The 15,724-nt window shown below is 44.6% G+C and overlaps 1 protein-coding gene across 2 annotated transcripts in view; it reads left to right on the top strand.

The window, feature by feature from the left end:
* The window catches only part of CCDC150 (coiled-coil domain containing 150), a 99,360-nt gene that overhangs the window by 6,786 nt on the left and 76,850 nt on the right, over window positions 1–15,724 (top strand). The window contains exons 2-4 of one of the 2 annotated variants that reach the window (XM_082252048.1): window positions 2,056–2,204; window positions 8,650–8,870; window positions 14,904–15,082. In XM_082252048.1, coding sequence (XP_082108174.1) covers window positions 2,059–2,204; window positions 8,650–8,870; window positions 14,904–15,082 — 546 coding nt within the window. In that variant the 5' untranslated portion in view covers window positions 2,056–2,058. Of the gene's footprint in view, window positions 1–2,055; window positions 2,205–8,649; window positions 8,871–14,903; window positions 15,083–15,724 lie in introns of those variants that run through there. The other variant, XM_082252049.1, reaches the window with a different exon arrangement.

Here is a 15,724-nt window from a genome sequence, read left to right on the forward strand (position 1 = left end):
TTTTATAGGTACAACTGCTCATTAAATAGGTTTCTTTCAGATGGGTCGTCGAGACATAGTAAAAATGGGCGGCTGGCCTGGATGGGGCTGTTTACATGCCATGGCATTTTTAACTTGGGCTGCAGAGTGCAACTAGTGACACCACCTGCCAAACTCACCCATTGAGTTCAATTGGGCCACGGTTGCAATGCACGCAATTGCAGCGTGGTAGTTCAGAGTGTTAGGGGTTTGTTTAGGCAGTGAGGTGGCGATATAACACTGCCTGTCCAATGCCCTCTGAAAAGCACTGTGGCTGGAAGGAAAGAACCTGAGATTGGTACCATGTGGAATCCTGCAGATCCTGACCTGGAGTGAAGAAGAGGTGCATGGCTCCTGAGGTTCGCAGTGTGAAAGTGCTGCCTCAGGAAGAACTTGGCCAGGTAGCAGAATAACGGGAGATTGTCTGGACATTGATCTAGGCAATGTTTTCTTGCCAGAACTGAACCGCCCCACTGTACCGATCACCTCCTCAGGCTCTCTCCTCCAGTTCCAGCTCTCCACATGGACATCTGTCAGTGTGCCTCCCTGAGCCTCAGTGAGGAAACTGACAGTCTCAGAGGCATACTGACAGTGGAGCCATCGAGGGCTGGAGATATGGCTCTGGTGCTGCAATTTTCCCAGGTCTGCTGTAAGCTAGTGATCGACTGATATCGGTTTTTCGTTGCCGATACCGATAATTTGGTCAATGCATATTTACTTTACAGGTACTCTTGTGGGGGGAATCTGGGGGTCTAAAAGACCCCAAACCCCTCCTCTGCACTTAAAAGCATTCAAAACGCCAACTTTGTTGGTTTTGAATGTTGTCATTTTTTTAAATCTGGCACCAGACAGTACCCGGAAGTGATGTCACTTCCGGGTTTTTGCATGGAGACCCAAACAGAGCCGAATGCAGCTTTAATCGGGTCTTCAGTGGCCGTGCTGGCTGGTTGACCGGGTCTTCCGGTGGGAGACTCGGGTGAGCCGCGGGAGGGGGGGGGAACTTCCCCTCCCACTCCTTGTAATGACAGCCGAGCGGCTTAACAGCCGCATCTGTTGTCATTACAAGACAGCCGACCCACGGCTATGGACGCCGGTACCGGGGTGATGCCTCTAGCTGTAGTACATGCACTTTCCCGAAATATCGGCAATATTGGTCACCTTGGTGGCCGATTCAGAGATATCGGGGAAAGTGCATATTGGCCCTCGATATATCGACTTTGCCGATAATCGGTCAATGTCTACTGTAAGCGCGTGCTCGGATAAACACCCACAGGGAAGTACATTCATTCCCTTCTATAATGAAGCTGTACGTCCCAGCTGCTGAATTTTTTTTTATTTTATTTTTTTACAAAAGAATATTTAATGCCTGTATACATCTGTGACCATGAACCCTAAGGCCTAGTGCATACTATCGTCAATACCAGACCATTTCTTGCTGCAGACATGTCTGCATTGGAAAAAATAGCTCAACAAAATTACAAAGAGTTATTACTTGCATACGGCAGCTGCAAATTCAGTTGTTTGCTTTACATACAGACTGTATATCTGCTAGGTTAAATCACCCACCTAGCATTTAAGATATATCAGACACTCCAGTGATGAGATTCTCCCACTTACACAAATCGGTCATAACCATTCTGAGGGGGTCTCACTACTATTAGTTTGATTTTTTTTTTTTTTATTGATCTATGAACAGGGAGAAATAAGCAAGGTAAGTGAGATTTAATGACAGGGGAATAAAGCCAACAACTTCAGTGGCAAGATCGGCTTTCTGAAAAATCTAAAAGATCTAAGAAGCCATTGGTAGGTTCAGCCTGTTATATTTTATCCAGTGCACCTTTATTAAGCATCAAAGCATGCCAATGCCAGTACATATGATCTCTTTTTTTTTGTTAGTACCTTAAATACTTTTTTTTATTTTAATTACTGTAAATATAAGAAACATTATATAAATGAAACAAACATGTGACAACCTAAAAAAGAGCTACTGTAATTTGAGAATAATTGTATAATTTATTTATTTTATGTTTTTGGCAGGAGATGGCACGTCCAGTTATTGCACCTTTTAGTATTCGCCCTACAGCTCCTGAGACCTTCTCTGTTCTTGAGCAGAGGATGCGTATGGCTGAAGAACAAACAGAGACTTTGATCTCTGATTTGCGAGCACTGGGTGTAAACAGCCAGAGGTAAGAGCAGTCAATTCTTAGAAAATGTATATCATGATTAAAACCACAATTTGTTATTTAATATCTAGAACCATATGGTACCACTCTCTTCTTTATAGCAGTAGAACCAATATGAATGTCTATAAGCCATTAATACCATCCAGTTATCAAAAACACAAAATTGTAACCAAAAAATGACAAAGCGAGAAAAAATAAAATACAGTGTAAAAGTAAGAAAACAGTTCATCCAAGTCCTTTGTTGTACTGTGAAAAACATGAACTCCGCCAAAAATGTGAGTCTGCTATGAAGTTTCCTCTGTTCCCATGAGCAAGAAAACTTTCCACACTCTGTGCAGCAAATAGCGTCATGCAATAGTGACTGTCCTTCACCAGATGTGCCCTAACCTGGGGGATATGACCAGTTGATGGTCAGTATGTGCTGTTTTCCCACCACTGTAGATCCTTAATAGCATTCCATTTTTATGGACCCCTAGGCTCTTTTCTCCTTTCCTTAGTTTCACCTCCTCTCAGTCAAGCTACCAAAAAAGAATTGTACATAGTGCTTAACCTTTTTTTTCTGAAGATGTCCCTGCTTATTTCAACATGTCTTTTTTCAATCGAATTCCTGTTTTTCCAGCCTCTCACCCCTGCAACTGTTGCCCCCTCCCCTGCACCAATCTGACCACAATCCTGATCCCCTGTGGCTACCCTGCAGCTGCCAGCTTCCCTCCTCTCCCACCGGCTTCAGAGGCTGCAGGGCACTCACAGGGGCTTAAAAAATATTTGCATACCCCCCTGTCACTCTGACCCCCGCAATGCCCCCTTCCTCTTTCACCGATTCACTGACATCTGCCCCACTGTGCTGCTGGCTAGCATTCCCTCCTCCCACTGCAGCTGCTGCTTGGGGACACAGATAAGCTGTCAGAATGGAGTCCATTCATATTTTGTGCATAGTAGACAGTGTTGTGTGAATGAACAGGAGACTCTATATAGACTCCTATTTATCCATGTACAGTGCAACTCAGGCTGCAGAGAAAGGGACTGTCTTTAGTTACTTTCTCTGTTTTAAAAAAGAGACATCAGGGGTATGGTTAGACCTCTGATATCTTACCAAAGCCCCACCCCCCACAAAAAAGTTTAAAATATTTAAAAATAAAATTAAAATAAAAATGAAAAAAAATGTAAATACCATATTTATTGGCGTATAACACGCACTTTTTTCCCCTGAAAATATAGTGCAAACAATGGGTGTGTGTTATACGCCGATATTGTTTTTTTTTTTTTACCAACGTGAAAGGGGGGGGCAGATTTGTGCAGGGACAGTCTGGAGGAGGGGTGTCAGGCTGGCCGCCCCGCCTCTCCTGGTCCTGGGGCAACCCTACGGGCATACACTCCAGTTAAGAAAAATCCACGGCCAGCCCCTTTTTATAGATCTTTCCTACATTATATCACATCACTGTCATTTAAAAGCGGTGCCTCTAAATACCTTCTATCTGTCCGCTCTCCTCCTCCTGCTCCTCCTCTGAGTGTAGCTTCGGATTGGAGGAGGAGAGCAATCACATGACCGGCCATTAAACATCACAGGAGAGCGGTAACATGATCGGATATGATAGAATGGTGCTAACAAGGTATTTAGAGGCATATATTTACAATGACACTGACACTGAATATAGGAAGCATCTATGGAAAAGGGCTGTCAGTGATTTTTTATTTTTTATTTTAGAGTATGCTGGCAGGGCTGTCCCAGGAGACTGGGGGTCTCCTGGGAGTGCAGGGGGGCTGTGCAGTGTAAAGGAGGGTTATAATAAAAGGGGGTATGTACTTTGCATTGGGGGGGGGAACTATGTAATGTAAAGGGGGCCAAATATAATAAAAGGGGCTATGTACTATTATTTTTAATTGTTTAAAATCTTTCTTTCCTGAAACTTCCTTCCTAAAATGAAGGTGCGTGTTATACACCGGTGTGTGTTATATGCCGATAAATACAGTAAATAAAAAAAAATTGTATGGCCTTGTTCATGCAGGGCATACTATAGCATACACCCTTGCAAGGCCGTGTTTACTTGCACAGGGATACACAGGTGTCCAATGCATCCCCATGCAGGCAGTCCCATTGATGTAATTTGGTAAATTGACATCCCTTTGGGACCAGGGTGCATGTCCCTGAGCTTGCACTGTCTACGTTTGAGATCATGCACCCACACCTACACAGATGTCAGGTTGGGAGAAGCAGCTCTGCCCGTGCAGCTGCTGCATTCCAATTGATACTAATGGGACTGCCTGCATGGGAATGCACGGAACACACACTTTAGTACTCCCCATGTGAACGAGTTTAGTGTTTAGTGTATTTTTTGGGAAAATAGCAATTAGCACTTTTTTTTTATTTTTTTTATTCTACAGGTCCTTTTGCTTTCAGAAAATGTATGGTTTGGAGGGTCTTTTACAAACACTGAAAGCTGTAAGGGAAAAATGATAACCTCAGATTTTTAGAGTAAATTGTTTTTATTTACAGTTTTGTTATGTGCTAACTAAGGAATTTTGTAAATTTTGCCATGTATGGGTCTACTAATAATGATTTTAGTGTATTTTTAGTGAAAATAGTGATTTGATGAACATTTGTGCAACTATTGCGGGGCCTAAAAAAAATCAGTAGCACATTTTTATTCTATAGGTCATGTGTTTTCAGAAAATATATGGTTGGGGGGGGGGTCTTTTACAAACTCTGAAAGCTGTAAGTGAAAAATAATAACCTTAGATTTCTAGAGTAAAATGCTTTTATTTACAGTTTTGCGCACCTTCACTTTTGACTATTTCACAAAATGGCGCGATTCAAAATGGGCAAACACAACATGGACCCCTCAAGCACAAAACCCTTAGTATAGACTCCACTCCCAGCACAGACTGACTATCCAACACCGACCCCTCAGTACAAAAGCATCCCCCCAGCACAGACCCCCCCCCCCCCAGTACAGACTGACTCCCTTCAGCAATAATGGACCCCCCATTAAAACCCCCTCAGTACAAGAACAATCATTACCCACCTGGACCCCCCCTCCCATTACAAACCCCTCAATAATACAAATAGTTCCCTCAGTACAGACACCTTTTACTCCTAGTATAGACACCCCTCAGTACACAAGCTTTCCCCCCTAGTACAGACACCTCCCTCACAAGTCCCGGGACAAGGCCAACCAATACCCAGGGCGAATATGCCAAACTATGCCCCCCCCCATTCAATTTCACTGCAACTGCCTTTTTAAAAAAGGCGCAGAGACCTTTTTTTTGTATTTCCTGTAAGCCGCAGCAAACGTATAGGTGTGAATCTAGCATTATTGGCCAGTGCAGAGTTCCCCTTGTTTTTTACACCTAAATGTATAAATCTAACCTGAAATATTGACTGCCTATGTTTTTTGGGTGAATTGACCTTAACTCGATAATAAACCTAAAATCAAACATTTCTTTTATATCAGTTTACCAATTCCTAGATGTGATGGCTGTATTCCTTTTCTTTTTAGGATTTCTATCTTTTTTTTTTTTACCTGTTGATCCTGCCAGTAAGTCTGTTTTTCAACAGATCAAGCTGTCCTGCAGATGTAGCAGTTATAGAGTTGTAGCAGTTATAGACCGGGGTGGGGTTGCAATACCTAACCCATGGTTATATTACTTGGCATCGCAATTGCAACATCCTATTGGGGCCTGTATGAGTAGACCAAATGCTACTGACTTCATATCCCTCTCTGCACGTTCCATTATGAGACACCAAATGAAGACTTAGGACATACCCAGGGGATTCGAATCCTCCTGTTTTACCTCCTCAAATAGGCCCTATCCTACGTACTCTTTGATCCAAAAAGTCTGGCTAAAGGAGCGTTTACTGCAGGGCTTTAGAGGTTTTACTAAATATAGTCCACTCTGGTCTAACTGTATGAATAGAGATGGGCTCGGGCGTGTTCGGGTTCTCACCTGCCCGATCCCGCCAGGAAGCCGACACTGCACACGGCTAATCACAGGCAGTAAAACATTTGCCGATCTGTGCAGCTGCGGACCGGGAAATGTCTAATTGCCTGTGATTAGCTGTGTGCAGTGTCGGCTTTCTGGTGGGATAGGGCAGGTGGGATCCTGAACACACCCGAGCCCATTCCAATGTATAAAAAACAGATGAAGCTACCATGCACAGTGTTGTAGAAGCGATGTGGTATTACACACTTACTTTCCATTTAGAAGGCTACCCATGCACTGCCAAGGATAAATGGGAGCAGGATGTGGGCCCGTTCGAGGATGAGCTCTGGGATAATGCTCTTGACTGTGTCCTATATAGCTCCCTCAACGCAGCCCAGAAGCTCTCACAACTCTATATTGTACTTTGAGTTCACTACACTCTTCTAAAATTGCACCGCATAGGTATCCTACAAACCCATCTCTGTGCCAGGTGTACTACTGTGGCTGGGGACCTTATACACCTACTATGGAGATGCCCCAAGTTACACCGTTGCTGGGCGGCAGTGATTAATACCATAAATTCAGTATTTTAAGTTACAGTTCCTTTTGAACCCAACGGATGTGTTTTGGGTATCCTGGATGACCTTCACCTGACAAAATTCCAGACAGCAGCAGTCAATAGAGCCCTATTCCAGGCTTGTAGATTAATTCTGCAGCTGTGGAAATTTGAAAGTGCCCCCCAACCACAAAGAGTGTGTACTTAACCGGTTTCCGGACTGCCCACCGCATATTTACTGCAGCAGACTGGCCCTCCTGCGCGAAGCGACGTAGGGCTACGTCGGTCGCACGTCTGCAGCTAGAGGGCGAGCGCCCCCACTCAGCAGCGGGACTCCGATGCATGGGGAAGGCGGCTCTGATTGCCGCCTGCCACCCGCGATCGCTGCCCGCTGAGAGAAGAGAACGGCCAGCTGTTGTAAACACAGCCGATTGTTCTTCTCTCTGGAATGATCACAGAGCTCCTGTGATCCTTCTATATAGGATCACAGGTCTCTGTGATCATTTCACAAGCCCAACCCCCATACAGTTAGAAACACTCCCCTAGGCTTACATTTAACCCCTTGATCACCCACAGTGTTAACCCCTTCCCTGCCAGTGTCATTATTACAGTAACAGTGCATATTTTTAGCACTGATTACTGTAGTAATGTCACTGGTCCCCCCAAAAGTGTCAAAAATGTCAGTTAGGGGTCAGATTTTTTATCAATGCACATTCAACAAGAGCCTTGTCTGCGTCCTGGGCCGAAAGGGCTGGTGCCCCACCGGAAAAAATATGTAAGGCAGCTACCTGGTCTAATTTTTCGACCTTTGTTAGACATTATCACCTGGACCTCCTCTCCTCTCAGGAGCAGGCGTTTGGTCGAAAGGTGCTCCAGGCAATAGTCCCTTCCTAACCCAGTAAGTTCTGGCTCATCGTCTCATGGGCTGTCCTGGAAGACGACTTGAGAAAAGCTGAGTTAGACTTACCGGTAACTCCTTTTCTGAGAGTCTTCCAGGACAGCCGGATTCCCACCTGGTAATGTCTTGTGTTATGTATTATGTATTATGCATATGGTTTACAGGATGTCCTACGGTTCTTGAGAATACTGAAGGGTGAGGACTGGAGGACCGCCTTTTATCTGGTGGGGTTAATGTGTTCCCTGTCCTGGTAGGAGGAGCCCTAGGTCTCATGGGCTGTCCTGGAAGACTGTCAGAAAAGGAGTTACCGGTAAAGCCCCGTACACACGTACCGATCGTCGGCGAACGATCGGCCGTCTTTTGTCCCCGGGCTGTCGGTGTCTGTTGAAAAGTGCAAAGACAGCACAAGAATTTTGTCCACCGACTACAGCCGACTGCAGAAGTGATGTCATGTAATGGTTAACTTTCCCTGTGTTTTTTCTTTTCTGAGCATGCCCAGTCTTGCAAATCTGCGGTCTGTCGGCCGAATTCTGTACTGACTGGCGAACAATCGGCCGTTCTGGTGTCGGCATACAAAAATTTTAATGCTTGCATGACAGATTCTTGTCGGCAGAATGTGCGCTGACGGCTGTCGGAGGCATCATACTAACAAGCGTACAATCGGCAGATCGTTCGTCGGCCGACGCTTGTCTGCCGACGATCGGTACGTGTGTACGGGCCTTAAGTCTAACTCAGCTTTTTTTTTTAAGCCCGCAAGCTTTACTTGCTGATAACTGAATATTTGTGGTATGTAGGAGATGTGGGTGAGAATGTGTTTTTTCTTTTCCTTTTTTTTTTTTTTTTAGATTTTAGGAGGGATAGTAATTCTGTAATGGCATGCAGAAGGAAGTTCCATGTAAGGTCAGACCTTGAAAGAAATCTTAGAGGATGCACTGAAAAGAAAGTTTATGAACAGAAGGAAAGATTCCTTATCTGTATACCTGAATTGCAAAAAAAAGATATGAATAGTTGGATTACGTCAATGCAAGAATTTTGATTTGTGTCCTCTAATGGCATTTTCTTACTTTTTTAAGGGTTGACACCAAGGAATTTGAGTATGAAAAGAATTCTGAGTTTCTTCGCCCAATCAGCCCTGTAAGAGCAAGGCCGGCATTTACTGGAGATCGTGATACACTGTGGAGAAATTGTGAGAATCTTGTCAACCGTATGTGTCACATGGAAAGCATGTTGCAGACACTCCGACTGAATTTATTCCGACTACACACAGATCGGGAGTTGCATACAAAACACACTGGTATGAAAAAAAAACCCAAATGTTTAACTACTTAAGGACTGTTGTAGAATTTCATATTAACCCATGTATTTAATTCTATTCATATTCATTTGCATATGTTATTAATATAATAATTAATATTATCTTCATTAATTACTAAGATATTATCATAGTAGTAGTAGAATTAGCATCAATGTTATTATTATTATTCAATAGTAAAGCAATAGTTATTAGTCTTTAATAATGTTTACTATATTATTTCATAATTTAGAAAGCTATATCTAAATGTTGAACTCTAGATGACCTCTCTGCTTCATACTGGTATTTTTTAGAAGACAGTTACAAGTTTACTGGGTGAAAGTTTACTAGTATAAAGGTCAGACAGTTTCAGACATCTGTGTCTGAACTACAGATATACATAATTTTTTTTATTTATGGTAAGTACATTGACGTGAGTAAACCGGGAGTGACGAATCTGGCTTTATTCTGGACTCCAACCATCCGACGGACGTGTCAGTTGCTCGGGACTCCCAGTGGGACGTCCCCTCCCGCTTGCTGGGGCAACGGCCGAGCGGCTGCTGAGCCACATCGGCTGTTATCTTCTGAAAGCCGACCGCCGGCTCTAAAAAACAGTACAGGGTTAATGCCTGCAGCTGCAGGCACCATCCCGGTACAACCACTTCTGCAAGCCAACGTACAGGTACGTCGGTTTGCAGGAAGTGGTTAAAGATTACCTAAGAAGAAAGCCTCAAACAATTTAGATTGACCATATTGTATCTCTAAAATAAATAGTAGAAGCTAAAGTGTATCTATACCCATAACCTTTTTTTTAAACCATCTCCATTCAAAAGATTTCCCCTTACTCACTGAGCCAGGGATAATCTTTTCCTAGGACATTAAAGTGGTAGTAAAGTCAGGGTTGTGAAAAATTGCTGACAGGCAGGGTATGTATGACAGAAGAGACCCTATCAGTCTCTTCTGTCATAAATACTTCCTCCTGCCTGTCAGCCGTGATGTACACTGAGCCGCGCAACTCAGCAAACATTTACGGCCCCGATCTGTGCCACTGCGATGTGACTCCCATGCGCATGCGCAGGAGAGACCTTATCATGTCCTGGCAATTAAAGCGGCCGAAGGCACAGAACCTGTAAGGAAGACTGGGTGAAGATGGAAGCGCCCAGGACCCGCCGGATCCATTACAGCGCTGGGTAAGTGTGCCATAATATGCTGTGCATACTAGTACATTATGGCATAACCCACCTGGGGGACCCAAAAAAGAAGAAACTACAGCAGACTTTAATAGCACTTCAAAAGGAGAAGTTTGGGGTATACAAAAAAAAAACCAAACATACATACTCACCTCCATGCTGCAGCATTAGTGTGACATTGCAGCTTTCCCACGCTGGCTTTAAGACCAAGAACTGAACGATCATGTGACTTATGATTACTAATTTCCCGTTCTGATTAGGCTGTCAGCCATCTCAGTCTCTGCTCTGCTCCTCCAGCACTCACTGGAGTGCCAGGGGTAGGCACAGCTGGCTCTGGCTTTCAGCCACACGCTGACAGGTGGAGCCAGCTGTCATTCAGGCAACTGGGTGAATCCTGACAATATACCGTAATTTGTATCATTGTCGAGCCTGGCGCAGCTCTGCTCGTCAGTGAATAGCGGCAATAGCCTTCTATCAGCTAATGCGGGATGTTGACAAGAGAACAAAAGTAAATGTACTCCTGCAACCCTGAAGAAAAATATTTTAAGTGAAGGAAGCTCTTTAACAGCAACACACAGAAATAAAAAATATATATATTTTGAAGTTAAGTAGGGAAATGCTTCACTTCCTGTCCGGTAAAAGATTGTTTCCAGTACAGAAAGTAAGGGTAAAAAAGCAATGGGATAGTAAATAGTAAAAAAAATACCTGATGGGTTCTAATCTTTCCCACTCTACAACTAAAAATGTTTTGGCTATAATTACACTTTAATAAAGATAATGAAGTAAACGCTGAACAAAGAATTAGTGTTTACCATAGGGAGGATTTACAAAGCCTAATTACTGTACATGCCATCTTCAGCATTCTCTTGTGTCTGGTCCACCTGTTCATTTTTCAGACGGACCCGATCGGGCCACACATTGTCCTCTATTGGGAGGCAGATGTCAGCGGCCATGTGTCTGCTGACATCAGATCTGGCAAAATCTGCTGAAAACAGACGTATAGCAATACGTTCCCCATCCGTCCAGCGGGTCGGATCGGATGAAAACGGACAGGCTGTCTGTTTTTAATCTGATCTTCCCATAGAGGAGAGTGCGACTCTGACAGGTCTATCTCTGCACAGTGAGCGGAGACGGACCTGTCATCCGCCTGCTCAATGGAGCTGAGCCAGCGGAGTCCATCAAAAAGGATCGCCCCGTGTAAAATGTGCCTTAGAAACAACTAGCTTTGCAAAACTGTTTGAAATACTCACTATTTCACATAGACATTTCCTGACTTGTTAGAATCTCTGTAAGGGGCGCTGATTTATTTATTTTTTTTGTGTAGAGAAGGTAAGAAAGGTGTTAAAGTGTACCTAAACTCAATAACAGAAATGTAATGTATTGCAGATTATTGCATACTCAGATGGGGTGACTGCATTCGTTTAAAAATGTCAGACCTGTTAAGTGTTCTTGCATGGCAAGACCCCTTACTGTTATCTTGCATATATATTATTATTATAGCCAAAGTTACCACCCTAACTCCTCCCACAGTTTTTACACTACATAGAGAGTAATATACCAAAACGTGCGGATTGTTCCAGATTGGTGTGCTATTACTTTGTGGATAGTTTCGCCGAATGGTTCACGAAATTTCGGCGTTTTTGTAACGAAATTGGTCCCATAGGAATTAATGGCGGAATGTTCAAAACTAGAGTGGGGGCTGACAAAAGCTAGAGTGGGAGCTGAATAATCAGGACATGATTTCTAAACTGCCACCACTCCCTCATTTTCAAGCCCACCTACACAAATCTTATATCAAAACGTTCAGCTATCCCTGCTGCCACTAAAAATGTCCATGGCTAAGACATACAGTCAGGTCCATAAATATTGGGACATCGACACAATTCTAATCTTATTGGCTCTATACACCACCACAATGGATTTGAAATGAAACAAACAAGATGTGCTTTAACTGCAGACTTTCAGCTTTAATTTGAGGGTATTTACATCCACATCAGGTTTTCACAATTTTTTACACACACCACACACTGTACACACCCCCCCCCCCCCACACACACACGGCAAGAACACTTCACACAATTTCCCTGGAAATTGTACGTTTTCTAGTTTTAATTTATTTTCTCTCAGTGATCACACCAGTAACACGCTTGCTATATCTACGGAGGAGTACAGTTGTCATCTTTGGGATGCTCTCTTGATTTGGGTTACAGAGCACCTCCTCCTCACCTCTCTATAATATGGGAAGGGGGGTTGTGTATTTCATGCAAGATAGCTGGGAAAGCTGAAAACATTGTTTGTTTGAGATTTCAGTTCAGTGCACAAGAAGTAACAAGGACACACGATTTCTCTCAGGATCAACACATTTTTTTTTTCTCTACTTGCAGAAAATATACTTAGCCTGAAAAAAAATGCAGCCCCCACATCTAAGGACTGGGAAGCTGCATCATATTATATTTTTGTACTTGTGTTTAGATATCCTTTAAAGCAGCTGGAGACCAGTTTAGTGGAAGAAAATTTTGCCATGAACTGGGGGGTGTGGCGGGGTCGGCAGCGGCCACAGGTGATTTGATGGGGAAGTGGCTGGTATTAGCATCTCAATCATCACGAAAACCATGGTTGATATGGTGTCAGATGATTGAAGCGCATTATTTCTGGTATTACACTGTAAAAGACAATGAAATAGTTTAACTTAACCTAATGCAGAATTAGTGGGAGCCCTGAGTGTGTCCCTTGGCATAGTCGCCTGCCACCAGAGGCAGCTTGTCACTTGCCACTGTTGCCTGCCACCAGATGCAGCCTGTCCCTTGCCACTGTCACCTGCCACCGGATGCAGCTTGCCACTTGCCACTGTTGCCTGCCACCAGATACAGCTTGCCACTGTTGCCTTTGCCACCACTGCCTGCCACCAGATGCATCGCTTCACTTCGCATTATCGCTTGCCACCAGATGCAGCGTGTCACTTGGCAGCGTTGCCTGCCACCAGATACAGCGTGATACTTGTCAGCTTTGTCTACCACCAGATGCAGCGTTTCACTTGGCAGTGATGCCTGCCACTGGATGCAGCGTGTCACTTGGTAGTGTCGCCTGCCACCAGATGCAGCTTGTCCTTTGCCACCGTTGCCTGCCACCAGATGCAGCGCATCACTTGGCATTATCGCCTGCCACCAGATGCAGCGTGTAACTTGGCATCGATACCTGCCACCAGATGCAGCGCCGCCTGCCACCAGATGCAGCTTGTCTTTTGCCACCATTGCCTGCCACCAGATGCAGTGCATCATTTGGCATTATCGCGTGCCACCAGATGCAGCGCGTCACTTGGCAGCGTCGCCTGCCACCAGATACATTGTGCCACTTGGCATTATCACCTGCCACCAGATGCAGCGTGTCACTTGGCAGCGTCACCTGCCTCCAGGTGCAGCGTGTCACTTGGCAGCGTCGCCTGCCACCGGATGCAGCTTGTCCTTTGCCACCTTCGTCTGCCACCAGATGCAGCGGGTCACTTGGCATCGTCGCCTGCCACCAGATGCAGCGCGTCTCTCTGCGTCTTCGCCTACCACCAGATGCAGCTTGTCACTTGGTGTCGTCGCCTACCACCAGATGCAGCACGTCACTTGGCGTTGTCGCCTACCAGCAGATGCAGCGCGTCTCTTGGCGTTGCCGCCTACCACCAGATGCAGTGCGCCACTTGGCGTTGTCGCCTACCACCAGATGCAGCGCGTCGCCTGGCGTCGTCGCCTACCACCAGATGCAGTGCGTCACTTTGCATCGTCACCTGCCACCAGATGCAGCACGTTACTTGGCAGCATTGTCGGCCACCAGATGTAGCATGTCACTTGCCATCGCCGCTGCTCGTCACTATCCTGCCACTAGATGCAGCTTGCCACTGTAGCCTGCCAGCACAAACACCAGATGCAGCTTGTCACTTTAAGAATTTTTAAGGACACACTTACATATATCCCTCTTCTTGCAGCCTCTCCCCAGTGGTACGGCATCTGGAGGAGCATCCAGCATTCAAGAGTGGGGAAACCAGTACATGTGCAGTTGCTATACTGCATTCCATCCTATGACCGTGAGAAGGCGGAACAGCAGTGATGCGAGGCGGGCAGTAAGAGACGATGATGTCATCTCTCAGCTCGCCCGCCGCACCTCTTTCAGTGCAGCCTTCACGGCCTGACTGCAAACAGGGCACAGGCAGGTATTGGTCCACAGGCCTGGGATTTGGGGACCCCTGCTTTAAAGTGATTGTAAAGCCTTTTTTTTTTCTTTTTCTTTTTCTGCACACTTGCAGATGCGCTCCTGAGCTGGACTGTGTGAGCTCAGCCCTGCCCACTACTCCCTATTTACATGATTTGACTGACAGCAGCAGGAGCAAATGGCTTCCACTGCTACCTGAGTCTGCTGTGAGACTAGGAAGAGGGGAGAGGCTAATCAGCGGGGCATAGTGTTGGAGAGGACTTAAATAAGTGTTAGAGGGGTGGCGCAATGGGCAGTAAAGGTTTTTTTTACCTTAATGCAGGGACTTTAGAACCAATTTAAAGTTAGTTTTCATGGTCTGCATTTAGGTGAGTTACAAAGGAAACAGCAGCTGGCTCTGGTTCCACCTATCCCTCCATGGACTTGTGTTTATCCATCAAATGTTTGTTTTTTTCTTAGTCAAGGAAAGTATTTATTGGGCACAACAGTGGAATGAGTTGGTACCACTAGTGGCAGTCATGCCGTTATTGCTGATCTAATTGAACAAAGACTGACTTCCCATACTTTTTAATTCAGAAAGTTTATCAATTGAAGTTTACACTGGCATCTGATGCAATGACCTGTTTTGCTTGAATATTTTTTGTGTTTCTAGGAGACTTAGAACAGCGTCTGCATGAAATGCAAGATGAACATGCTTCAGAAATTAAAGATAATCAGCTAGAAATAATGAGACTGCGCCAAAGATTGAATAATGCAATTGAGAGCATGGAAAGAGAAGCTGAAGCTAAAGAGAGATTAAGTGCTGCCTTAGAGATCGCAACAACCACAAAGGTGTATATTCTTTTTAATCATTTGTAAGAATATTTTTAAAATATTTATAATATATGATATTTTACTAAACTTTGGTACATTGATTAGCAGCTTTATGGTAGCTTAAACATGGGCTTGCCAAAATGAGGTACTGTGTTTATATGATAACTTCTCCGAGAATGCTCCAGGATGGTTTACTAGAGAGATGGCCCACCTGCAGAAAACGCAAGAGAAAGAGTTTAAAGGGCTCCGAAGAGCCAGTGACCTTGGGTATTATCAGATGGCTACAAAAACTAAGGAACCATAAAAAGCATACAACCTGGTGTGGGTACTAGCCATACTGGAGGATTCTAGGAAAGAGAGTTATTAGGTAATAACTCTAGATTTCCTTTATCATTCTGCAGGATGGCAGACTAGCAAGATGTTACTTAGGGAGGTGGGACTACTGCTTAAAGGAGAAGTGTGGGAAATAAAAACACCAACAAACATACATACTTCCCTATATGGCTGCAGCATCGATTTATTGCTGAAGCTGTCCCTTGCCAGCTCAAAGACTGAGAACTGAGAATGACTGATCAGATCTGTGCTCAGCTCTCCAGTTTCACTGCACCTACAGTGTTCACTGGAGCACTAAGCTTTGCGGGTAATGGGGGGGGGGGGGTG

Source organism: Pelophylax lessonae (genome assembly GCF_965119305.1).
Source record: "Pelophylax lessonae genome assembly, chromosome: 3".
Taxonomy (NCBI): Eukaryota; Metazoa; Chordata; class Amphibia; order Anura; family Ranidae; genus Pelophylax; species Pelophylax lessonae.